This window comes from Salvelinus alpinus, chromosome 32 (assembly GCF_045679555.1).
Source record: "Salvelinus alpinus chromosome 32, SLU_Salpinus.1, whole genome shotgun sequence".
NCBI lineage: Eukaryota > Metazoa > Chordata > Actinopteri > Salmoniformes > Salmonidae > Salvelinus > Salvelinus alpinus.
Window position 1 is genome coordinate 13002892 of NC_092117.1, and position 25961 is coordinate 13028852.

Genomic DNA, 25961 nt, shown 5'->3' on the forward strand with positions numbered 1-25961 from the left:
TCTCTATGGCTATTGCTCTACTGTATATTGCTATTGCGAAGAGATTTTTTTTTATATCAGGAGAAATAGGTCAGTATTTACATATTATTCAAAATTAGATATTCAGGTTTTTCCTGGAAATTACATAAATATCTCATCAAGCAAGACATGTTTCCTATGGAATGCGATCTATTAGTGCGACTGTTATTTGGCCTACGTAGTAATAGGCATGTGGCTTTTATTATAACATAGTTAGGCCTAGTGCTAACAGGAGACAAGAGGCTTATCAGTTTTGAGTGCTGTCCTCATATTTGTCAGCTAGGCTACTGTAACTCACGGTTGGGCCTATAAGTAGCCTCCTCTCTCCTCTCCCAGTCTGCTGTAGTACTCGGGCTTTGTAAATTCACTTAGCTAATTGATTTCAGCATGTCTTTCTCTAGGCATCACGTTGTTCGCCATCATGTGATGACACTGGTCTCAAGCCTACTTGTTAACCAGAACGGAGAGCATCACTACCCGAAGGAGAGGGCCGACACGCTATAGATTAACAAAAAGGCGACACTGTAACCTGCAAATGCGTTTTTTTTTAGTCTCAACTATGACCACGCCTGTCTCCTCAAAATGAGTTTTGTTGTGATGCCGGTAGCTTAAAGAAAAAAGTAGTTCGAGCATCTTTCTTTTCCCACCGCCGAAAGTTAAAGAGGAAATATTTAATGAAAGATTCATAAATGGCTGAAGAAGTTTTAATAACGCCACCAGGGAAAATAACGTCGGTAAGATTTTCATGCAAGTTTGTTTTTCTAAATTACCTGCTATTCTGTTTGATTTTGTTATGTCATTCATAAAAGTTCACATTCTTTACCTAATGTCCTATCTTGGATGCAATACTTTATGTATAAACTTGTTATAAACAATGTTCCATATTTATTGTAGCGACCCTGTGTTTATAAGCGCGGCATCGACTGCCACAATAGCATGTCCAAGTGGCCGAGTCGATACCCGCGCATATAAACACAGGGTCGCGCTACACTATATTGAATTAAAATATGCCTGACATATTGACATCTGTAAATTGACATTGCTCTGTACGAACATAGGCGCCTAAATGTTACATGAGAAATCACTGTCAGCGATAGGCTAGATGCACCTAAACGTGTCTTTATTTTACATAGTAACGTTTGAACCCATATTATGACTGACAAGTCAATACTTTATCTTTACTTAAACATTTACATTTAAGTCATTTAGCAGACGCTCTTATCCAGAGCGACTTACAAAAATTGGAAAGTTCATACATATTCATCCTGGTCCCCCCGTGGGAATTGAACCCACAACCCTGGCGTTGCAAGCGCCATGCTCTACCAACTGAGCCACACGGGACCACCGTAAACATCATGCCTCTGTCATCAGAAGAGGAGGTTAGCACTCATTACATGTCACAAGACAACGTCTAGTCTACACAACTTTTCTCACGTGTGTGTGGTAGGCAAGTGACTGCATCTGACCACTTAGTGCCCAAATTAAGTTCCCTGACCTGACCTGGGTGAAGTCCACCTCCATCGTGTTCTGCGTTCCACTGGTTCTGGACCAGAGTATTAAACATTACTATTCTATTCTGAACTGTGGCTTGAGCCCCTATGCTTCTCCTATCCGTTCCACTTCATCACTTGTTAGAAAGCATTTCAACTAATCTTAGGCCCCATGTGGCTATTATAGTAAGAAAGGTAATGTATACATACAGTTGAAGTCGGAAGTTTACATACACATAGGTTAGAGTCATTAAAACAAGTTTTTCAACCACTCCACAAATTTCTTGTTAACAAACAACATTTTTGTCAAGTCTGTTGGGACATCTACTTTGTGCACAACACAAGTCATTTTTCCAATAATTGTTTACAGACAGATTATTTCACTTATAATTCACTGTAATACAATTCTAGTGAGTCAGAAGTTTACATACACTAAGTTGACTGTGCCTTTAAACAGCTTGGAAAATTCCAGAAAATGATGTCATGGCTTTAGAAGCGTCTGATAGGCTAATTGACATCATTTTAGTCAATTGGAGGTGTACCTGTGGATGTATTTCAAGGCCTACTTTCAAACTCAGTCCCCCTTTCCTTGACATCATGGGAAAATCCAAAGAAATCAGCCAAGACTTCAGAAAAGAATTGTAGACCTCCACAAGTCTGGTTCATCCTTGGGAGCAATTTCCAAACGCCTGAAGGTACCACGTTCATCTGTACAAACAATAGTATGCAAGTATAAACACCATGGGACCACGCAGCCGTCATACCGCTCAGGAAAGAGACGCGTTTTGTCTCCTAGAGATGAACGTACTTTGGTGCGAAAAGTGCAAATCAATCCCAGAACAACAGCAAAGGAAACAGGTACAGAAGTATCTATATCCACAGTAAAACGAGTCCTATATCGACATAACCTGAAAGGCCACTCAGCAAGGAAGAAGCCACTGCTCCAAAACCGACATAAAAAAGCCAGACTATGGTTTGCAACTGCACATGGGGACAAAGGAAATGTCCTCTCGTCTGATGAAACAAAAAAAGAACTGTTTGGCCATAATGACCATTGTTATGTTTGGAGGGAAAAGGGGGAGGCTTTGCAAGCCGAAGAACACCATCACAACAGTGAAGCACTGGGGTGGCAGCATCATGTTGTGGGGGTGCTTTGCTGCAGGAGGGACTGGTGCACTTCACAAAATAGATGGCATCATGAGGATGGAAAATTATGTGGATATATTGAAGCAACATCTCAAGACATCAGTCAGGAAGTTAGAGCTTGGTCGCAAATGGGTCTTCCAAATGGACAATGACCCCAAGCATACTTCCAAAGTTGTGGCAAAATGGCTTAAGGACAACAAAGTCAAGGTATTGGAGTGGCCATCACAAAGCCCTGACCTTAATCCAATAGAACATTTGTGGGCAGAACTGAAAAAGTGTGTGCGAGCAAGGAGGCCGACAAACCTGACTCAGTTACACCAGCTCTGTCAGGAGGAATGGGCCAAAATTCACCCAACTTATTGTGGGAAGCTTGTGGAAGGCTACAGAAAACGTTTGACCCAAGTTAAACAATTTAAAGGCAATGCTACCAAATACTAATTGAGTGTATGTAAACTTCTGACCCACTGGGAATGTGATGAAAGAAATAAAAGCTGAAATAACTCATTCTCTCTACTATTATTCTGACATTTCACATTCTTAAAATAAAGCGGTGATCCTAACTTACCTAAAACAGGGAATTTTTACTAGGATTAAATGTCAGGAATTGTGAAAAACTGAGTTTATGTAAACTTCCGACTTCAACTGTAGGATGGGCATCTGGCCCTAATTTCTGACTAATGCAAACTGGTCTAAGAGCATTTCATATTATACTTTACGTAAATCTGATCCTCTCCATTTGTATAATATATTTCGTATGGTATGTATTCATTTGTGGATGTTCATCATCCATTTCAGATGATATATTACGAATTACAATTCGTATGATGTGTTAGAAATTTACAAAATGTACAATATGTTAAGAATTTGCAAAACGTATGATGTGTTACGAATTCCAGTTTGTTGTGGCTAATGTTAGCCAGGTAGTTAGATAGCTAATGCTAATGTTAGCTAGCTGACTATCGTTAGCTAGGCTAGGGGTTAAGGTTAGGGTTAAGGTTAGGAGTTAGGTTAAAGGGTTATGGTTAGGGTTAGGGGAAGGGTTAGCTAAAAGCGTTAAGGTTAGGGAAAAGGTTAGCTAACATGCTAAGTAATTGCAAAGTAGCTAAACAGTTGTAAGTATTTGAAAAGTTGCTAATTAGATAAAATGCTAAAGTTGTCCGTGAAGAGATTTGAACACGCAACCTTTAGGTTGGTAGATGTAACCTTCTGTCTTACACTCTTAGAAAAAAAGTGCTATATAGAACCTAAAAGGGTTCTTCGGCAGTCCCCATTGGAGAACCTTTTGAATAACCCTTTTTGGTTCCGGGTAGAACCCTTTTGGATTCCTTACATGGAACCCAAAGGTGTTCTACCTAGAACCAAAAAGAGTTATTGTATGGGGACAGCGGAAGAACCGTTTTGGAACCCTTTTGTGTGAGAGTGTATGTAACTGTACCAAACATAACATATTATACTAATTTACTTTTACTATGATACGTTTAGTCTATGAGACCAGGCTGAGGAATAACATGTATATGGGAATTTCCACATGAGATTGGCCCAAATATATTCATGGTGTTTTGTAGCTCCCTGAAGTAAAATCAATATCCCAATAATGATCATCACTGTAAACAAGTGGGGACATTTGGCCTGTCCTCACATGGAAAAGGGCTATTTTAGGCTTAAGGGTTAGGGTTAGAATATAGGGTTAGGGGTTAAGGTTAGGGTTAGGGGTTAGGGAAAAAAGGATTTTGAAAAGGAACCAATTGTTTGTCCCCAAAAAGTCCTCACACTTATAGTAATAACCTGTTGTGTGTGTGAATGTGTGTGTGTGTGTGTGTGTGTGTGTGTGTGTGTGTGTGTGTGTGTGTGTGTGTGTGTGTGTGTGTGTGTGTGTGTGTGTGTGTGTGTGTGTGTGTGTGTGTGTGTAGATTCTCCAGATTCTCCACCAGATACAGTCACATAATTAACATGTTAAGGGTTAATGTGGCTTATACCAACAGTTCCTCAGACCCATGGATTCCTCCAAACTAAAGGCCATAGAAGAGATGAATGAGAGCCCAACAGTAAAGACAACTTTGACTGTCATTCATATTCACACAAATCTTAAACCTTTGACTGTAAATGACAGAACAAATTAACTCCTCAAGAGCAAAGGCTGGAGTACAAACCAAATAATAAAACATTAGATGTTGGTTTATGACAAGTTTACTGTACACATTTTCTATGAGATAATCTCCCTTTATCCCTTTCTTTCTCTCTCTGCAGCACCTGACTTCATCTCTGTTGGCAGTAGCGTTCCTCACCTCCTTTGGGAGCTCCATGCTCTATGGCTACAACCTGGCAGTGGTCAACTCCCCTGCCATGGTAAGGCCATTGAACTACACTCATATTATCTGCATTGTACATTCCATACTTTCCTGTATTGAATACTCTGCCACGGCCAACTCCTAACTTGTGGAACCCGGAATCTCACCCAAATCATGTATTGTTGATGTCAACGGAGATTTGCGTGATCGTTGAAGTTCCATTTAAATTTAGAATTCAGTTTACTTTCACCAGTCTAAACTATTGGCTATGTGACTATGGACTGTGTCCCACGGACATCAATTTGATTTATGAAGTTTGAATTATGGGTATACATCTCACATATACAGTGCATTTGGGAAGTATTCAGACCCTTTGACTTTTCCACATTTTGTTACGTTACAGCCTTATTCTAAAATGGGTCATATCAATTTTTTTCCTCATCAATCTACACACAATACCCCATAATGACAAAGCGAAAACAGGATTTTAGAAATGTTTGAAAATTTATTAAAAATAAAAAACATAAATACCTTATTTACATAAGTATTCAGACCCTTTGCTATGAGACTCGACATTGAGCTCAGGTGCATCCTGTTTCCATTGATCATCCTTGAAATGTTTCTACAACTTGATTGGAGTCCACCTGTGCTAAATTCAATTGATAGGACATGATTTGGAAAGGCACACACCTGTCTATATAAGGTCCCACATTTAACAGTGCATGTCAGAGCAAAAACCAAGCCATGAGGTCGAAGGAATTGTCCATAGAGCTCAGAGACAGGATTGTGTCAAGGCACAGATCTGGTGAAGGGTACCAAAACATATCTGCAGCATTGAAAGTCCCCAAGTCCTCATTCTTAAATGGAAGGAGTTTAGAACCACCAATACTCTTCCTAGAGCTGGCCGCCCGGCCAAACTGAGCAAGAGAAGGGCTCCAGAGTTCTTTGGTGGAAATGGGAGAACCTTCCAGAAGGACAACCATCTCTGCAGCACTTCACCAATCAGGCCATTATGGTAGAGTGGCCAGACGGAAGCCACTCCTCAGTAAAAGGTCAATGACAGCCCACTTGGAGTGTGCCAAAAGGCACCTAAAAACTCTCAGACCATGATTAACAAGATTCTCTGGTCTGATGAAACCAAGATTGAACTCTTTTCAGCCAGCGGCAGAGACTGGGAGACTAGTCAGGGTCGAGGGAAAGATGAACGGAGCAAAGTACAGAGAGATCCTTGATGAAAACCTGCTCCAGAGTGCTCAGGACCTCAGATTGGGGCGAAGGTTCACCTTCCAACAGGACAATGACCCTAAGCACACAGCCAAGACAACGCAGGAGTGGCTTCAGGACAAGTCTCTTAATGTCCTTGAGTTAGCTAGAGCTCGGACTTGAACCCGATCGAACATCTCTGGAGAGACCTGAAAATAGCTTTGCAGTGATGCCCATCCAACTTAACAGACTTTGAGAGGATCTGCAGAGAAGAATAGGAGAAACTCCCCAAATAAAGATGAGCCAAGCTTGTAGCGTCATACCCAAGAAGACTCAAGGCTGTAATCGCTGCCAAAGGGGCTTCAGCAAAGTACTGACTAACGGGTCTGAATACTTATGTAAGTGTGATATTTCAGTTTTTTATTTTTTATAAACTTGCAAAAACTTCTTAAAATCTGTTTTTGCTTGGTCATTATGGGCTATTGTGTGTAGATTATTGAGGGGAAAGATACAATTTAATCCATTTAGAATACGGCTGTAACGTAACAAAATGTAGAAAAAGTCAAGGGGTCTGAATACTTACCGAATGCACTGTATCTTTTACGCTCTTACCCTCATGTACATCAGAGTGAGACCCCCAATGCTGTATCTAATACTGCTCACCATGATGAGTCCATGCTTTCACACAAAAAATGTGAAAGTCTGATGCTTAGCCTACATTTTTACACTGATAGTTAAAATGAAAATGATTTTTCAGTGCGAGGTAGTTTAAACTGTGTGTGCATCTGTGAAGGGTTTGTTGTCGTCAGGAATGTGGATTGAATGAGGAACTAGGCTGCTCTATCAGAAGGAATGCAGTTGAGGCCATGCAGTTGGAATGACTGTAGAACCAATCTCTCCGAAGCTAATGCCAAATATATCCTACAGCATAAAGATAATGCTAACTGTATTCTACAGCCCAAAGCTAATGCCAACTGTCTCCCACAGCCCAAAGCTAATGCTAATTGTATCCAAATCAAATGAAATGTATTTATATAGCCCTTCTTACATCAGCTGATATATTAAAGTGCTGTACAGAAACCCAGCCTAAAACCCCAAACAGCAAGCAATGCAGGTGTAGAAGCACGGTGGCTAGGGAAAACTCCCTAGAAAGGCCAAAACCTAGGAAGAAACCTAGAGAGGAACCAGGCTATGAGGGGTGGCCAGTCCTCTTCTGGCTGTGCCGGGTGGAGATTATAACAGAACATGGCCAAGATGTTCAAATGTTCATAAATGACCAGCATGGTCAAATAATAATAATCACAGTAGTTGTCGAGGGTGCAACAAGTCAGCACCTCAGGAGTAAATGTCAGTTGGTTTTTCATAGCCAATCATTGAGAGTATCTCTACCGCTCCTGCTGTCTCTAGAGAGTTGAAAATAGCAGGTCTGGGACAGGTAGCACGTCCAGGTGAATAGGTCAGGGTTCCATAGCCGCAGGCAGAACAGTTGAAACTGGAGCAGCAGCACGGCCAGGTTGACTGGGGACAGCAAGGAGTCATCATGCCAGGTAGTCCTGAGGCATTGTCCTAGGGCTCAGGTCCTCCGAGAGAGAGAAAGAAAGAAAGAGAGAAAGAGAGAATTAGAGAGAGCATACTTAAATTCACACAGGACACCGGATAAGACAGGAGAAATACTCCAGATATAACAGACTGACCCTAGCCCCCCGACACATAAACTACTGCAGCATAAATACTGGAGGCTGAGACAGGAGGGGTCAGGAGACACTGTGGCCCCATCCGATGATACCCCCGGAAAAGGCCAAACAGACAGGATATGACCCCACCCACTTTGCCAAAGCATAGCCCCCACACCACTAGAGGGATGTCTTCAACCACCAACTTACCATCCTAAGACAAGGCCGAGTATAGCCCACAAAGATCTCCGCCACGGCACAACCCAAGGGAGGGCGCCAACCCAGACAGGAAGACCACGTCAGCGACTCAACCCACTCAAGTGACGCACCCCTCCTAGGGACGGCATGGAAGAGCACCAGTAAGCCAGTGACTCAGCCCCTGTAATAGAGTTAGAGGCAGAGAATCCCAGTGGAGAGAGGGGAACCGGGCCAGGCAGAGACAGCAAGGGCACTCCTGGACCAGACTACACTCAATCATATGACCTACTGAAGAGATGAGTCTTCAGTAAAAACTTAAAGGTTGAGACCGAGTCTGCGTCTCTCACATGGGTAGGCAGACCATTCCATAAAAATGGAGCTCTATAGGAGAAAGCCCTGCCTCCAGCTGTTTGCTTAGAAATTCTAGGGACAATTAGGAGGCCTGCGTCTTGTGACCGTAGCGTACGTGTAGGTGTGTACGGCAGGACCAAATCGGGAAGATAGGTAGGAGCAAGCCCAAAATCACACAAACATGACATTGAACATGCTTAAAAAAAGAAAGAAAATGTCCTCACAAAATAAAAAAACAAACCACACTGACTGCCAGACATCGGGAAGTGATTGGAAGCTGTGTAGGTTAGCAGTAAAACCTTGAAATCAGCCCTTGCCTTAACAGGAAGCCAGTGTAGGGAGGCTAGCACTGGAGTAATATCTTTCCGACAGATAAGATCTAAACCAGGCCAGAACTTGTCCGAACTTTTTTTTGAGAGGAACAGAAGATTCGATATAGGCCGATAGTTTTTTATATTTTCTGGGTCAAGGTTTGGCTTTTTCAAGAGAGGCTTTATTGCTGCCACTTTTAGTGAGTTTGGTACACATCCGGTGGATAGAGAGCCGTTTATTATGTTCAACATAGGAGGCCCAAGCACAGGAAGCAGCTCTTTCAGTAGTTTAGTTGGAATAGGGTCCAGTATGCAGCTTGAAGGTTTAGAGGCCATGATTATTTTCATCATTGTGTCAAGAGATATAGTACTAAAACACTTTAGTGTCTCCCTTGATCCTAGGTCCTGGCAGAGTTGTGCAGACTCAGGACAACTAAGCTTTGGAGGAATACGCAGATTTAAAGGGGAGTCCGTAATTGCTTTCTAATGATCATGATCTTTTCCTCAAAGAAGTTCATGAATTTATTACTGCTGAAGTGAAAGCCATCCTCTCTTGGGAAATGCTGCTTTTTAGTTAGCTTTGCGACAGTATTAAAAATAAATTTTGGATTGTTCTTATTTTCCTCAATTAAGTTGGAAAAATAGGATGATCGAGCAGCAGTGAGGGCTCTTCGATACTGCACGGTACTGTCTTTCCAAGCTAGTCGGAAGGCTTCCAGTTTGGTGTGGCTCCATTTCCGTTACAATTTTCTGGAAGCTTGTTTCAGAGCTCGGGTATTTTCTGTATACCAGGGAGCTAGTTTCTGATTACAAATGTTTTTAGTTTTTAGGGGTGCAACTGCATCTAGGGTATTGCGCAAGGTTAAATTGAGTTCCTCAGTTAGGTGGTTAACTGATTTTTGTCCTCTGACGTCCTTGGGTAGGCAGAGGGAGTCTGTGAAGGGCATCAAGGAATCTTTGGGTTGTCTGAGAATTTATAGCACGACTTTTGATGCTCCTTGGTTGGGGTTTGAGCAGATTATTTGTTGCGATTGCAAACGTAATAAAATGGTGGTCCGATAGTCCAGGGTTATGAGGAAAAACATTAAGATCCACAACATTTATTCCATGGGACAAAACTAGGTCCAGAGTATGACTGTGGCAGTGAGTAGGTCCAGAGACATGTTGGACAAAACCCACTGAGTCGATGATGGCTCCGAAAGCCTTTTAGAGTGGGTCTGTGGAGTTTTCCATGTGAATATCAAAGTCAACAAAAATTAGAATATTATCTGCTATGACTACAAGGTCCGATAGGAATTCAGGGAACTCAGTGAGGAACGCTGTATATGGCCCAGGAGGCCTGTTAACAGTAGCTATAAAAAGTGATTGAGTAGGCTGCATAGATTTCATGACTAGAAGCTCAAAAGACGAAAACGTTTTTTTTTTTTTTTGTAAATTGAAATTTGCTATCGTAAATGTTAGCAACACCTCCGCCTTTGCGGGATGCACATGGGATATGGTCACTAGTGTAACCAGGAGGTGAGGCCTCATTTAACACAGTAAATTCATCAGGCTTAAGCCATGTTTCAGTCAGGCCAATCACATCAAGATTATGATCAGTGATTAATTCATTGACTATAACTGCCTTGGAAGTGAGGGATCTAACATTAAGTAGCCCTATTTTGAGATGTGAGGTATCACGATCTCTTTCAATAATGGCAGGAATGGAGGAGGTCTTTATTCTAGTGAGATTGCTAAGGCGAACACCGCCATGTTTAGTTTTGCCCAACCTAGGTCGAGGCACAGACACGGTCTCAATGGGGATAGCTGAACTGACTACACTGACTGTGCTAGTGGCAGACTCCACTAAGCTGGCAGGCTGGCTAACAGCCTGCTGCCTGGCCTGCACCCTATTTCATTGTGGAGCTAGGGGAGTTAGAGCCCTGTCTATGTTCGTAGATAAGATGAGAGCACCCCTCCAGCTAGGATGGAGTCCGTCCCACCTCAACAGGCCAGGCTTGGTCCTGTTTGTGGGTGAGTCCCAGAAAGAGGGCCAATTATCTACAAATTCTATCTTTTGGGAGGGGCAGAAAACAGTTTTCAACCAGCGATTGAGTTGTGAGACTACTGTAGAGCTCATCACTCCCCCTAACTGGGAGCGGGCCAGAGACAATTACTCGATGCCGACACATCTTTCCAGCTGATTTACACGCTGAAGCTATGTTGCGCTTGGTGACCTCTGACGGTTTCATCCTAACATCGTTGGTGTCAACGTGGATAACAATATCTCTATACTCTCTACACTCGCCAGTTTTAGCTTTAGCCAGCACCATCTTCAGATTAGCCTTAACGTCGGTAGCCCTGCCCCCTGGTAAACAATGTATGATCGCTGGATGATTCGTTTTAAGTCTAATACTGCGGGTAATGGAGTCGCCAATGACTAGGGTTTTCAATTTGTCAGAGCTAATGGTGGGAGCCTTCGGCGTCTCAGACCCCGTAACGGGAGGAGTAGAGACCAGAGAAGGCTCGGCCTCTGACTCCGACTCGCTGCTTAATGGGGAGAACCGGTTGAAAGTTTCTGTCGGCTGAATGAGCGACACCGGTTGAGCATTCCTACAGCATTTCCCTCCAGAAGCCATGAGAAAGTTGTCCGGCTGCGGGGAACGTGCGAGGGGATTTATACTAACGTTACTATCTGTACTTACTGGTGGCACAGATGCTGTTTCATCTTTTCCTACACTGAAATTACCCTTGCCTAACGATTGCGTCTGAAGCTGGGCTTGCAGCACAGCTATCCTCGCCGTAAGGCGATCGTTCTCCTGTATATTATGAGTACAGCGACTGCAATTAGAAAGCATCATGTTAATGTTACTACTTAGCTTCGGCTGTTGGAAGTCCTGACGAACCACGTCCAGATAAAACGTCCGGAGTGAAAAAGTTGAATGAAAAAAAGTTGAGTGAGGGAAAAACTAAAAATATAAACGGTAATTAAATAGTAAAAACCGTAAAGTTGTCAGGTAGCAAAGTAAGGTTGGCAACAAAACGCACAGCAGCTATAGGGTCACTGTTGGGGTCATTGGGTTTTGTCTATTTGTCCCTTTAGCCCAAATACAGGCCACTGGTTACCGGTGTTGACTGTCGGGGTTTGGAGCAGTAAAATGCTTGCTTTGTATTCTTGTTTCAATTGGTGGTGGCTGGTGCAGTATTTGCTAAGACATAATACTAGGTAAATAGCAGGACTATCAAATAAGATTTACATTCAATAACATGTACAAATATTTGTTATCTTACTTTGAAAGTAGTCTATGGGCAAGGAGTGACTGCAACCCACACTTTTCTTTTTTAAACTAGCCACTAGAAACATTTAGCGAGATTATCATTTGTGGATCAATTCCCATGTACAGTACCAGTCAAAAGTTTGGACACCCCTACTCATTCAAGGGTTTTTCTTTATTTTGACTATTTTCTACATTGTACAATAATAGTGAAGACATCAAAACTATGAAATAACACATATGGAATCATGTAGTTACCAAAAAAGTGTTAAACAAATCAAAATATATTTTACATTTGAGATTCTTCAAAGTAACCACCCTTTGCCTTGATGACAGCTTTGTACATTCTTGGCATTCTCTCAACCAGTACTCGTTGGCTACTTTTCCTTCACTCTGCGGTCCAATTCATCCCAAACCATCTCAATTGGGTTGAGGTCGGGTGATTGTGGAGGCTAGGTCATCTGATGCAGCACTCCATCACGCTCCTTCTTGGTCAAATAGCCCTTACACAGCCTGGAGGTGTGTTTGGGGTCATTGTCCTGTTGAAAAACAAATGATAGTCCCACTAAGTGCAAACCAGATGGGATGGCGTATCGCTGCAGAATGCTGTGGTTGCCATGCTGGTTAAGTGCCTTGAATTCTAAATAAATCACAGACAGTGTCACCAGCAAAGCACCCCCACACCATCACACCTCCTCCATGCTTCATGGTGGGAACCACACATGCGTAGATCATCCGTTCACCTACTCTGCGTCTCACAAAGACATAGAGGTTGGAACCAAAAATCTCAAAAGAAAGATTTCCACTGGTCTAATGTCCATTGCTTGTGTTTCTTGGCCCAAGCAAGTCTCTTCTTATTATTGGTGTCCTTTAGTAGTGGTTTCTTTGCAGCAATTCAACCATGAAGGCCTGATTCACGCAGTCTCCTCTGAACAGTTGATGTTGAGATGTGTCTGTTATTTGAACTCTGTGAAGCATTTATTTGGGCTGCAATTTTTGAGGCTGGTAACTCCAATGAACTTATCCTCTGCAGCAGACTGCCTTTCCTGTGGCTGTCCTCATGAGAGCCAGTTTCATCATAGCGCTTGATGGTTTTTCCAGATTAACTGACCTTCATGTCTTTAAGTCTTTAAGTAAGGATTTATTGTCATTTCTCTTTGCTTATTTGAGCTATTCTTGCCATAACATGGACTTAGTATTTTACCAAATATGGTTATCTTTTGTATACCACCCCTACCTTGTCACAACACAACTGATTGGCTCAAATGCATTAAGAAGGAAAGAAATTACACAAATGTACTTTTAACAAGGCACACCTGTTAATTGAAATTCATTCCAGGTGACTACCTCATGAAGCTGGTTGAGGGAATGCCAAGAGTGTGCAAAGCTGTCATCAAGGCAAAGGGTGGCTACTTTGAAGAATCTCATTTATAAACACTTTTATGGTTGCTACATGAGTCCATATGTGTTATTTCATAGTTTTGATGTCTTCACTGTTATTCTACAATTTAGAAAATAGTACAAATAAAGAAAACCCTGGAATGAGTAGGTGTGTCCAAACTTTTGACTGGTACTGTAAGTCAATCTTATGTTGAAATTTCATGCTGTTCCACATCGGGTTCCTATGTTTTAACACCCACCAGAACACTCCGTTACACTTTTAAGGAAGTAGACGGTGTATTTACAATTTTACCATGTGTTTTTTAATTGCAGTTAAATTACCAAATCACCCTCTAGTGGGTTCATGGGTGGAATGTTATTAAAATGTTTAATAATTTCCTAAATAATAAACATGTTTCTATGTCAACCGGTTTTGTTATATTTCAGTCTTCTGTGATGCACACTGAGTGTATAGAAAATGTAAGACACCTGCTCTTTCCATGACATAGACTGACCAGGTGAATCCAGGTAAAAGCTATGATCCCTTATTGATGTCACTTGTTAAAGAAGGATTTTTAAGCCTTGAGACAATTGAGACATGTATTGTGTATGTGTGCCATTCAGAGGGTGAATGGGCCTGAGGGGGGGGGGGGGGGGGGTGTTCTTTATGTATGTTTTGTACACTCAGTGTATATAAAGTGTATTATTGGGATGCAAACTCAAAATTGAATACATTTCAACTCTATATCTGACATGGTACAGGTGTCTTCTTATTTTAAGACTATTACCATGTGTGTGAGGTGTAAACTTTTCTTCCCAAAGTCAATTTGTTTAAGACTACCAAGAAAGACTGTTAGGTTAACAGCTAGACTGTAAAGTAAAGCCTAGGCCAACAGTTGTCCACTTCTATAGTTGCAAGTGTAGAGATATGGTTGGAACACTGCCACCAGATATATTGTTTAATACCTGGTCAAGTGAACTGTGAAATAGAGCATGACCAAAATGCTTCTGATTGTATGTTTCAAATACACTAAGGTCTGATTACTATCATCAGAACACACACACGCACGCACACATGTACGCACACACGCGCACGCACGCACGCACGCACGCACGCACGCACGCACGCACGCACGCACGCACGCACGCACGCACACACACACACACACACACACACACACACACACACACACACACACACACACACACACACACACACACACACACACACACACACACACACACACACAGTGCAAGGTCTCTTCCTTTCTCACCGTTCCTCACCTGAGTCTGTGAGTGGTTGAATTGATCCTGAATTGACCACACTGTAGATTAAGAGGTTAAGGTTAAAAAAAAAGGACATAGCAGTGGAATTGAATTAGTCCTGGTCTGTGACCTGAAAATGCCAGGGAGAGAGGAGAAGCATGGGCCACATGACAAGGACTCCCAGTTTGGTTGTGATTCTGCGTTCCCCTCTATAGGCTCTCATTGGACAGATAGAGATGGATTAAATGTAAGTGGGGCTTTCTCATTGACATTGGCATTTTGGGAATGTAAGAATGATAGTTATATAGTGTTTTGTACAGTTTGATGCTGGTAACAAATTGAGGTCTTAGTGACATTATGTAACACATTGTGTGCTGTAGGCATACTGTGTGTCATACAGTCATTTGAATTGTGTCACACCAAGTTTATGTGATAACATCTCTTTGCCCCTCTCAATTTAATTCTACTCAATGAGCTCTATTGGCATGATAGGTATCTTACACTGGCAAAGCAAGAGCACAGGAACACATGAAATAAATCATAGTGATTAACAGTAGTAATACTGTTATATGCTTCCCATTCATCTCTCCCCTCTTTGTTTCTCTCGCTCTCTCTCTCCCTGTTTCACTCTCCCCCACAGTACATTAAGGACTTCTACAACAGGACGTCCGTGAGCCGTAATGGTACGGGGCTGGATGGGGAGGCTCTGACCCTCATGTACTCTCTCACCGTGTCTGTCTTTGCCATTGGGGGTCTACTGGGATCCCTCATGGTGGGTATGCTCGTCACCAGGTTCGGCAGGTGAGACCCTTACACGCTCCCCATACACACACTCCCAGTGACACACACTCCTATACAGGTTTTACACAATATTCTCTGCTCCCCATTCGAGTCAGTGTTCATCTGTAAAGATTTGGAAAGTTCTGTCCTTTGAAGACCTTTGTTTTGGTTTAGGCCAATGCCTGAGACCTCCAGACACTGTGGCTGTTGGCCAGTTGACATGAACAGCCTCAGAGACACAATGCAGCATCTGGAACTCTGGGCACTGCCACTCTGCTACCCTGCCACCCTGCCTGGCATTCTGAGCTAGTCACACACACACACAGACACACACACACACACACACAGACACACACACACACACACACACACACACACACACACACACACACACACACACACACACACACACACACACACACACACACACACACACAGACACACACACACACACAGACACACACAGACACACACACACAGACACACACACACACACACACACAGACACACACACACACACACACAGACACACACACACACAGACACACACACGCATGCACACAACTGAGGGCGTTAGAGCAGCGCCTTCATCTATCACCCCTGAGTGACCATCTGCCCTCTGATCCCAGGGATGACCATGCCCTCCCTCCTTTGCTCTCCTCTGCCCTTCAGAGTGCACGCTGTTCGTCCTGTCTGCCTTTCAGAGTGCATAATGTTTAGTTACACTGCCATTTAGAGTTTAAACTCTTTGTACAAGCTACCCAATGTGCTACACTCGTTCTGTTCCCTCTACCCTTTAAAGTGCACACTCTCTGTCCCCTATACCTTTTGGAGTACAGTCAGTGCGATCTCTGTCTCCTCTTGCCAGCCCTCTAAAGAGTGTTTTATATTCAGTGCAGGCTTAGATCTCATTTATCTGAAGGACTCACGTGATCTGACTGGACATTTACATGCAAATGAAAGAGAACAATTTACGAGCCCAGTTATGAGCTAATCAGTTTCATCACCCAACGGTGTTTTATGGGCGACCAGAACTCAAAACGCCCTCCCTGACTGTATATCAGGGGGAGACTTTACTACTCTATGTCATAGAAGTAATGAAGGTGTACCTGCTATTGCCTCTGGTCCACATGCTTTTATGCACAGCTTCATACATTGGTACATTAATTAGCTAGTTCTGATAATCTACACATTTTAATGGTGGACAGAGCCAACCATAATGTGTGTGTGTGTGTGGTGTGCGTGCGTGTGCGTGTAGGAAAGGCACAGTGGTGAACTCGACGGTATTGGTGTTCATCGCTGGATCTCTCATGGGCTTCAGCAGGATCTGTGGCTCTCCAGAGATGGTCATCTTTGGCCGCTTCGTCACAGGGATCCACTCAGGTACAAACACATCAGCGTGCCCACTCAGTGAGAAGGGTAAGGTTCAGGGTTGAGAGTTAGAGTTAAGGTTATAGGATAAGGGTCAAGGTTCAGGAATGGGTCACGGTTTAATCAGTCAGGAATGTATACATACGGTATAAACGTGGCACGGTAGCTGGGCAAAGTTATGAATGTAGCAATAACAAGAAAGTGAACGTTTGCTCACTGCTGTGTCTTTTCTTGATTTCTGGTCGTTGAAAAAACGTCCACGTCGTCATTGTTGTGTTGTGTAGGTATCTCTCTGAGTGTGGTGCCCATGTACCTGGGGGAGATAGCTCCTAAGAACATGCGTGGTTTCCTGGGGCTCGTGCCCAGCCTCTTCATTTGTGCTGGGGTCTTCTCGGCCCAGATCCTGGGTCTACACGAAATTCTGGGGAAGGTACGCCAAAGCTTTACACTTGCCGTTCATAAGTTTAGAGATGGATTCATTTTCAATGGTTTGCGTGTTGCATTTTTGGGGTTATGTGTGTACAGCACAGGAGGTTGGTGGCACCTTAATTGGGGAGGACGGGCTTGTGGTAATGGCTGGAACGGAGTGGAATGGTACCAAATACAAACACATGGTTTCCACGTGTTTGATGCCATTCAATTTGCTCCGTCCCGGACATTATTATGAACCGTCCTCCCCTCAGCAGCCTCCACTGGTGTACAGCTGTACATCATGTAGGTGATGGTTGTGTCGTTTTCTCATGGTTACAGGAGGATCACTGGCCCCTGTTTCTCTCTCTGGTGGTGATACCCACCTTCATCCAGCTGATGCTGTTGCCATGGTTTCCGGAGAGCCCACGATACCTGTTGATTGAGAAGCACAATGTCCACGCCACCATTATAGGTCAGCATGCTAGACGACACCATTGAGACAGGGACACATACTTAGTGTGTGAATAGTGTAACCTCAGGGCTATGCTTATTTCCTGTGGCAACGTTGTCAATTCTAGTCATGTGCCAAACTGTTTAGTTAACCATTAATGACAAAGTTCAAGTCATATTTCATTTTCATTTGATACAAAAGCATTGTCATTGCCTGGTTCAAGTGTAACTTCCTGTTTTATTTCCTACGTCAGCGTTGAAGTGGTACCGGGCCAAGTGTAACATCCAGTCAGAGATTGAGGAGATGCAGGAGGAGCAGCGCTCTCTGTCGTCGGTGGAGACGGTGTCGGTATGGCGACTGATACTGGACCCTTTGGTGCGCTGGCAGCTGCTCAGTGTGGTGGTCATCAACATCGGCATGCAGCTCTCCGGTATAGACGCTGTAAGATTACTCAGCTGTTCGCTATGGTGCTCCTCTCCTTCTCATATCTCTCTATCCCTCTGTTACTCCTTTTTTAGCACTCCTCACCCTCTCTACCTCTCTCTTTTCACCCGTTTCTACCCGTTTTCACCCCTATCACACCCTGCTCATTCTCTGCCATTCGCATGTCTTTTCCTTACTCTCTCACCCTCTCTCTCTCCTACACTCCACCTCTTATCCCTCTCTCACCCTCTTCTCCCGTTCCCCCAAGTTCCTCCCTCTCTCACCTTCTTCCCCCTCTCACCCATTACAGTCTGGCCCACTACACCGAGAGGCTCAGTTGAAAGGCAGAATGAATGATTCCTCATCTTTTACAAGCCTCATGTGATCATGTGGTGAAGAAGCCAAAACTACGAGTCATCATTTAACAGCAATACGATTAGCTAAATCCCTTCCTGAATTATGCTACTGAGATGCATTAATTATTCAAATGATTACCAGGACACTGGGGCCAACAAGTGCACATTTTACCCATCAGAGCTGAACTCATTAGCAGCCTCATCTCTGCAATGTATTTTTAGCAGCTAATTAGCTTTGGCAATCTATTTGAGGCAGCTCTGAAACACAGGTAGTGAGGATGAAGACGGTGGTGATGGTGATGAGGATGATGGTATCAGGCAGATACCAGAGGTGAGCTGTAGGCTAAGTGGAGGTGACCGGTGGCAAGCCTTGACACTGTTCTGTGACTGCAGCAGGAGAGAGGAGTGTGTTTAATGGGAGTGTAGACTTGTGTGTGTGTTGGTTTCTTACTACCTCCAACTGCTCCGACTCCTGATTACCCCCCTGTCTAAAGTTAACCTCCCCAAAGCCCCAAATTGAAATCAATTGAATGTGAGTGGTTGTCCACTGTTACTCTGTGCCCATGCTGTGCCACCTGTGCCAGGCTGTCCCACTTGTGCCCATGCCCCTCAAGCTCAAAAGTGTCTTTCTCTATTGTAGCTCTGGTTCTATACCAACGACATCTTTAGGAACGCGGGCATCCCAGACCCAGAGATCCAGTACACTACGGTGGGTACAGGAGCCATTGAGATCATTGCTGGCCTCATCGGGGTGAGTCTATGGAGGAGACATGGGATTGGTTGTAAGTTTGCCCTGTCATAGTTTTCTCTTTTAATGGTTGTGTTATTCATGTTTTGTTGCTTTCCATCTCTTTGTATCTTGTGTTTCTCTCTCTCTCTCTCTCTCTCTCTCTCTCTCTCTCTCTCTCTCTCTCTCTCTCTCTCTCTCTCTCTCTCTCTCTCTCTCTCTCTCTCTCTCTCTCTCTCTCTCTCTCTCTCTCTGTAGTGTTTTACCATAGAGAAGCTGGGCAGGAGGCCTCTCATCATCGGGGGGTTTCTAGTCATGGGATTCTGCTGCGCTGGGATCACTCTCTCCCTCGTTCTACAGGTGTGTATTTGTGGTATGTGCGTGGATGGGAGGTAGGGTGCACTGCATTTGTGTTTTTACTATATTAATTCCATCCTTCTGATACGACAGAGAGTACTTTAGTATAGTTTATCAATCAATCAAATGCATTTTATAAAGCCATTTTCAGCAGTTGTCAGAAAGAGCTTTACAGATCCCCAGCCTGAAACCCCAAAGAGCAAGCAATGCAGAGGCAGGAACATATAGGAAGAAACCTAGAGAGGAACCAGGCTCCGAGGGGTGGTCAGTCCTCTTCTGGCTGTACCGGGTGGAGATTTAAGAGTGCATGCGGCCAACTATAATAGAAATCTCCTTATGGAATATACTGACTAAGTTAGGTCATGGCGTCTTGTGTCTTCCACTACACTATGCTTACAGGTTCACTTACCATTCATGCGTTATGTCAGTGTTGGATGCGTGGTCGGTATCATCGCTGGTTTCTGCATTGGGCCAGGTAAGCTGCATTCTTCTACTTACTCTACCTTACTCTTCTCCTTTCAGTTATACATTTACTTTCCATTCATTTGAGCAGAGAGCACACATGCAGGCACGCACACACAAACACACATCCAGGCTTCATACAGGGACACACCGGGGTGTGTTGCCAGATTTGCTGGTTTCCGACCCCCTGGTGTGTATTGAAATGGCGCCCTCTGGAGGTCAAAGTTGAGCGCTTGTTAATGCAGCTAATGGCCTTGATCTCACCTCCTGGTTATCTGCCTGTGTGTGATGATGATAAAGTCTATATCCCCTATAAGATAGACAAATGAGAGAGTGTTCTGTAGAGGGACGTATGTATGTACATACCCGACTACATCCCCCTCTGGTCCTTAGTGGATTGGCTCATTCTGTCTAGGATCCTGTCTTTAATTAGGCCTCATCACGCCTCATTGGTCAGAAAGGTGATGAATGCTGCCGCTCAACAGCAAATCAAGATGAATAATGAATCGGGGGCCTAACTCCTCATCAGTCGAAAGTGTTATTCCTCCGCCACCCACAATGATGAGGCACGAATAATTATGCACAAATAAGGCAGCCTGGGCTCATGTTCATTCAAGGGGTCATTAGCAGTGTAGTAACACAAGGCGTTGCATATTCATCACTTGTGACCAAACAGGATTAGATCGCTTACTACCACATTACAATGGTAAACAATTGCTCAGGTGCCATCCAGAGCTGGGCTTAAATAGTTTGCCTGAACGTTTTCTTGAGCCTGCCTGGAGTGCCAGATTGGCAGGTCGGGTTTACACTTTTGGGACTGTTCCATTGAGTCCATTGCGCCAGGCAAGCTCAATCAAACGCAGCTAGCTTATGTATTTGAAAGATGCTGCACCTAGGGCTGGTGCCATCCCCTACTGCTATTGTTGCCTTAAGCAGTTCATTTAACCCCTAAACTGCTACAGCGGTAATACTGTAAGGCTGACCGTGTGCTGCTCCCAGCCTGGTGTGTGAATAGTGTGTCAGGGGTTTGGGTACTGTGACAGTAAAAATATAAATTGGAAGATTAACATTTTATTCAAGGGGACTTTTATTTTGAAAACGCTGTATGAATGCTGTTGGAGGTTGTTATGAATTATACTGCAACACTCATGAAGGTGTTATGATTGATTTCATGATGTTGTTATGTATACCCCCTTCCTTACTTCCTGGATATGTAGCTACAGTAGATAAAGAGCTCTTCTTAAAGCCCCTTTATCACTCTACCTGTCAGTGTGTTTACATAGTCTGTGTTTGTATATGGGCTGAAATTATTGGTTGAATGTGTGTGTGTGCAGTGTACTAACGGTCAGTGTATGTATTGTAGCGGGCGTTCCTTTCCTGATAACGGCAGAGCTGTTTAAACAGTCTCACCGCCCAGCAGCCTACACTGTGGGAGGATCCCTCAACTGGATTTCCAACTTCACAGTGGGCTTCGTCTTCCCCTTCCTACAGGTAACCAACTGCCTCTGCTCTCACTTAATCTGTCCTTATTTCATATGGCCTCTGTCTTCACTTAATAATATGCCCTCTGCCCTCAATTAACTTGACCTGGCTGTGCCCCTACTTAACATGGCAGCATCAGGGTTGCTGGCATCAGAACTTCAGGTGCCACCTACTGCCGTTGTGCCCTTGAGCATGGCACTTGACCCCTAGCCTGCTCCAGGGGCTCTGCAGTGCAGCTGACACTGTGTTGCTTCCAGCCTTTCGTGTATATGTGTGTTGCCCGGGGGTGGTATTCTACTTTGCCTGGCCTCAGCATGGCGCTGCTTCTTCCTTACATGGCTTTACTTGACATGGCGTTGGCTCCCACCCAGCATGGCCTCGGTCCAGACTCAACATGGCATCTTATCTAACATGGTGTCCACCCTCACTCAGCATGGCCAATGCCTTTGCTCCTCAGGACCAATCCCTGTGCAAAAAAACACAAATCAGGGCCAAGCACTATGACAATTAGAATCGAAACCCTGTGTCTGACTGTCCGTCCATCCCTCTCTCCCTGGTGTCAGATGTCCGCTGGGTCCTACTGCTACCTTGTGTTCTGCTGCGTGTGTCTGGCGGTGGCGGCCTTTGTGTTCTTCGTCATCCCCGAGACCAAGAACAAGACGTTTGTGGAGATCAGCCAGATGTTCGCCTCCAAGGAGGCGGTGCCAGAGACCCAGGGCCTGGGCCATCCCGACCAGCTCAAACTGAGGAAGATGAACGGATACGGAACCCTGGAGAATGGATCGCTGGAGTTTGACAGCTCCTCCTCCGTCCCCTGATAGTGGCTCTGAGAGAGAGGCTGGCTGCATTCCAAAACTCAGAAATAGCTTTTTTTCCTTCAGTATGACCATTGATAGGTCAAAAAGCTGGATTGGCTGCCACAAATAAATCATGGGAAGAGTAGGATACAATATCACGTCGTACTGATTTACTTTCAGCTGTGATTTTGAGATCATGCAGTAACAGAGACATGCACACATACTGTAGGCACACATAAATATACTGCACATATGCTTTCTTTTTGCCTTTTACCTTCCTATTCCAAATCAGGCCTTTGTTATTTTGCAGTCATTTAAAGGGTGTGTGGGTTATATCAAGACTGACAGATCTGTACATTTCTCAGAAGGGTGTAGCTTGATGTGTTTTATACATACTGTATGGTTTTATCAAAAGCCAGAGTTTATTTTCTAATATATAACTGTATTTGAACTGTGTACATTCAAATATTTTATCAAAGTAATAATATGCAAAGCTTTATGATGTAAATGATCAATTATATACTTGTTTTCAGAGCAATCCTTTTCATTGTCTAATAAATCTCAGGAGAGACATTCACTTTGTTTTAGTCATTAGAATCTAACACAAAACATGATGTATGGGTTTTGAAAATGTACTTTTGGGGTTTGGGGTTGTTTGGGATATGTTACAACCGGTATTGTTTTAAGTGTTCTTGTGCAGCATATCTACTTCCCTGGCAAGCTCTGCAGATGTATTGCACATACCAGCTAACAACAAACGCTCCCATAACTTCAGAGAACGTTCCATTAAGAGTCTCATTAGGTCACTAACTAATGTTTTCATAGGAATGTGCCCATGATGTGCAAGGAAAGTTTCCAAGAGACCATCCCCTTAATGTAAAATTGAATTTACCCAGGAAGTGGTTACCATGTTCTCAGAATTTACAATATTAATGTTTTAGACATGTTTCATGGAAACGTTGAAAGAACATTCATGTGTCGACATTTCTGAGGGTTAGGAGAATATTCCATCAACGTCCCACCAAACAAAGACAGAATATGGTTGCCATGTCCTCAGAACAGAAGATATTAATGTTCTAGACACGTTTCATTTGAGTGTTGCAGGAACATTTCTGCATATCAGTTGTCAGGACGTCGCCTGATGGTCCCAAAGAAACGTTCTCCCCCTAAAAAAAACATGTTTAATTTCACATCACGCCTTGTTACTATTGCCAAGGCAATCAAGACCCTCATTGGTGAACCAGTGATCCATTCATAGCTCTTTGTCTGTTGGCAAGGTCAGGGATACTCTCACACAGTGCTTTTAGCAGTGTTTTCAACGTACATGACATACAGTCATTATTATTCAACATGTCCTCACCTGGGATTTAAACTGACAACCTCTTAATTCACCACATTCAGATCTTCCTGCTAGCCACCATGTCTGTGTCAGGTATTGGTTAATCTGATTATTCTCATCATTGATTTGATTGGTTTATTTCAGCTATTTAAGGGTTTTCTCATCTAATCTAAGGGTTGTCTAATCTTGGTGGGGCATGTTAACCTGTTTTAATGATACTCCTGAATCACTATGATCAATAAAATAGTTTGTTTCGTGTACTTTGAATAGAGCTGAGATATACTTCAAAGTATATTCAGCCTATTGCTTACCCATCCAGTTGTTTCATCTACATAAGTGCCTAGGGAGGAGGGGTTAGGGTTTCTTATGGGCAGGGACTAACCATACTGGCCCAAGATATATGCCCTACATGCCCTAGATATATCTTTTATTGGGACAGTGGTTAGGGTGTTTGTCATTATTTGACAACAGTTGCTACACACCTATCTGATCTAATTCAAATGAGTTATCAATTACACGTGTGTTCTACATGGTATATTTGTTGTGTATTTCAAAAAGACGATAGAGTTCTCATTGAGATGCTCAGATATATAGAATGAATAAATACTGATCATTTATGAGGTAGTGGAAATGTGGTTATGATTCGTGCTCAAGGGGAAATCCTACAGATGTATAGTTTGTATAGAAAATAGATGCGACAATTGCCTCCTACGGTGCGTTTTCATTCAACTGTCTTGTGTCGATAAAAACAGCTGGACGTTATGACGTCACACCTTGAAGAAAAAAAAGTGATTGAAGTGTTGCCATTATACATTTAGGTAAATTGCGCATTAATACATTGGCGACAGCCTGTATGCCCACCCACCTATCGGGTTCACGTCTCAGCTAGCCCGCAAAAGTTGAGCATGGACAGAATGCAAGAATTGACTAATATTTGCCATATTCTTATAATTATCATGTGCCGACGTTTCGCCACGGTCCGTAGTCTACTACAGTGAAACTTACACTCCTGTAAATCTGAAATAATTGGATGGTAAAACTTGCATCCAGTCAACTATAAAAGCAAGGCGAAGCAATTCAGCCATTCTTGAAAGTCAGGTCAATCCTTATCCCTCAAAGAAACATTATTTTCATAGTTTAAACAATAGGCATGTATAATTAAATGTGGAGTGGAGCTTAATAGTTAAGAGTTGACATCACGTGCCCCGCGATTCGGCGATCAACATTTATTCGAAAACACCATCGTAACTTCCATAATAATTTATCACAATAACGAAAGTTTGACGAAAGACAATTCCACAACTGTCGAACATATAAAAATGTTGTTTCGCTGTCGTTTTCATTACACATGTCGCATTGCTTTTGTCGAATAAACCTGCCTACTAAGAAACTATTTTTAAATAGATCAGATAAGTGTGTTGTAACTATTGCCAAATAATGACATTAACACATTTTGCTAAGAATGTGAGAGTAGGGTGACTCCCCTAGCAGGCCACAAACCCAGGCCATCAGCACCAATGACGAACGCCCTTCATCGCTTTGCCAATAAGAAATGTCTCTAGGACATGTGCTTATTGGCTAGATCTCAAACAACTTGGTAGGTGTAAGGCAATAGGATGAATGCACTTTGAAGTAAATATCAGCTCTGTTAAAAACAAATTCAAGAAAAAACTATTGCCAACATGTGATTCGTGAGTATCATTGAGAAAGGTTAACATGCACCACCAACATTAAACAACTAAACTGAAAGCGTTTAAATTGCTGAAATTATTAGGCCTTACCTATGAATGAATCAGTGATTCATCATTCGGCGTCTTGATTAGATCAATAACAAGGTGTAATGAAACATACTTTTTGTTGGGAGAATGTTTCTTTGGGAGCATCAGGCGATGTTCCCATGAAACGTGTCTAGAATATGTTCTGTGGGACATTGATGGAATACTCTCCTAGCCCTCAGAAAACTGGACACAATAATGTTCTTGCAACGTCCCATGAAACATTTTTATCTTACCTTTATTTAACTAGGCAAGTCAGTTAAAAGAACAAACTATTATTTACAATGACAGACTAGGAACAGTGGGTTAACTGCCTTGTTCAGGGGTAGAACGACAGATTTTTACCTTGTCAGCTCGGGGATTCAATCTAGCAAACTTTCGGTTACTGGCCCAACGGTCTAACCGCTAGGCTACCTGCCGCCCCATAATGTCTAGAACATTAAAATCTTATATTCTGAGAGCATTAGGGTAACATTACAAAAACATTATCTCCCCTAGAATTGTTAGCTGGGATGTCTCTGCCTCTCAAGCAGCTCCCTAGCCAGGCAAAAAGAGACAGAGGGTATCCCCAACTGACTGACTCATGCTTGGCTCTGTAACATGTGGACTTGTGTCAAGACAGGGGGAGATATTTCACTGTGACACCACACTC

General features: G+C 43.2%; 1 protein-coding gene across 2 annotated transcripts; it reads left to right on the forward strand.

Moving 5' to 3' along the window:
* The first annotated feature begins 477 nt into the window (after positions 1 to 477).
* On the forward strand, positions 478 to 22772 carry slc2a15a (solute carrier family 2 member 15a). 2 transcript variants are annotated; one of them, XM_071380230.1, is made up of 13 exons: positions 478 to 752; positions 4637 to 4699; positions 4902 to 5000; positions 15219 to 15379; positions 16617 to 16741; positions 17014 to 17159; positions 17480 to 17612; positions 17845 to 18032; positions 19011 to 19121; positions 19356 to 19457; positions 19854 to 19929; positions 21280 to 21407; positions 21962 to 22772. In XM_071380230.1, exons 1-13 carry the CDS (start codon positions 708 to 710, stop codon positions 22214 to 22216), a joined length of 1632 nt encoding a protein of 543 aa, XP_071236331.1. In that variant the 5' UTR covers positions 478 to 707; the 3' UTR covers positions 22217 to 22772. The 2 variants fall into 2 exon arrangements, with proteins under 2 accessions (XP_071236331.1, XP_071236332.1); XM_071380231.1 differs by lacking the exon at positions 4637 to 4699.
* The last annotated feature ends 3189 nt before the right edge of the window (positions 22773 to 25961 follow it).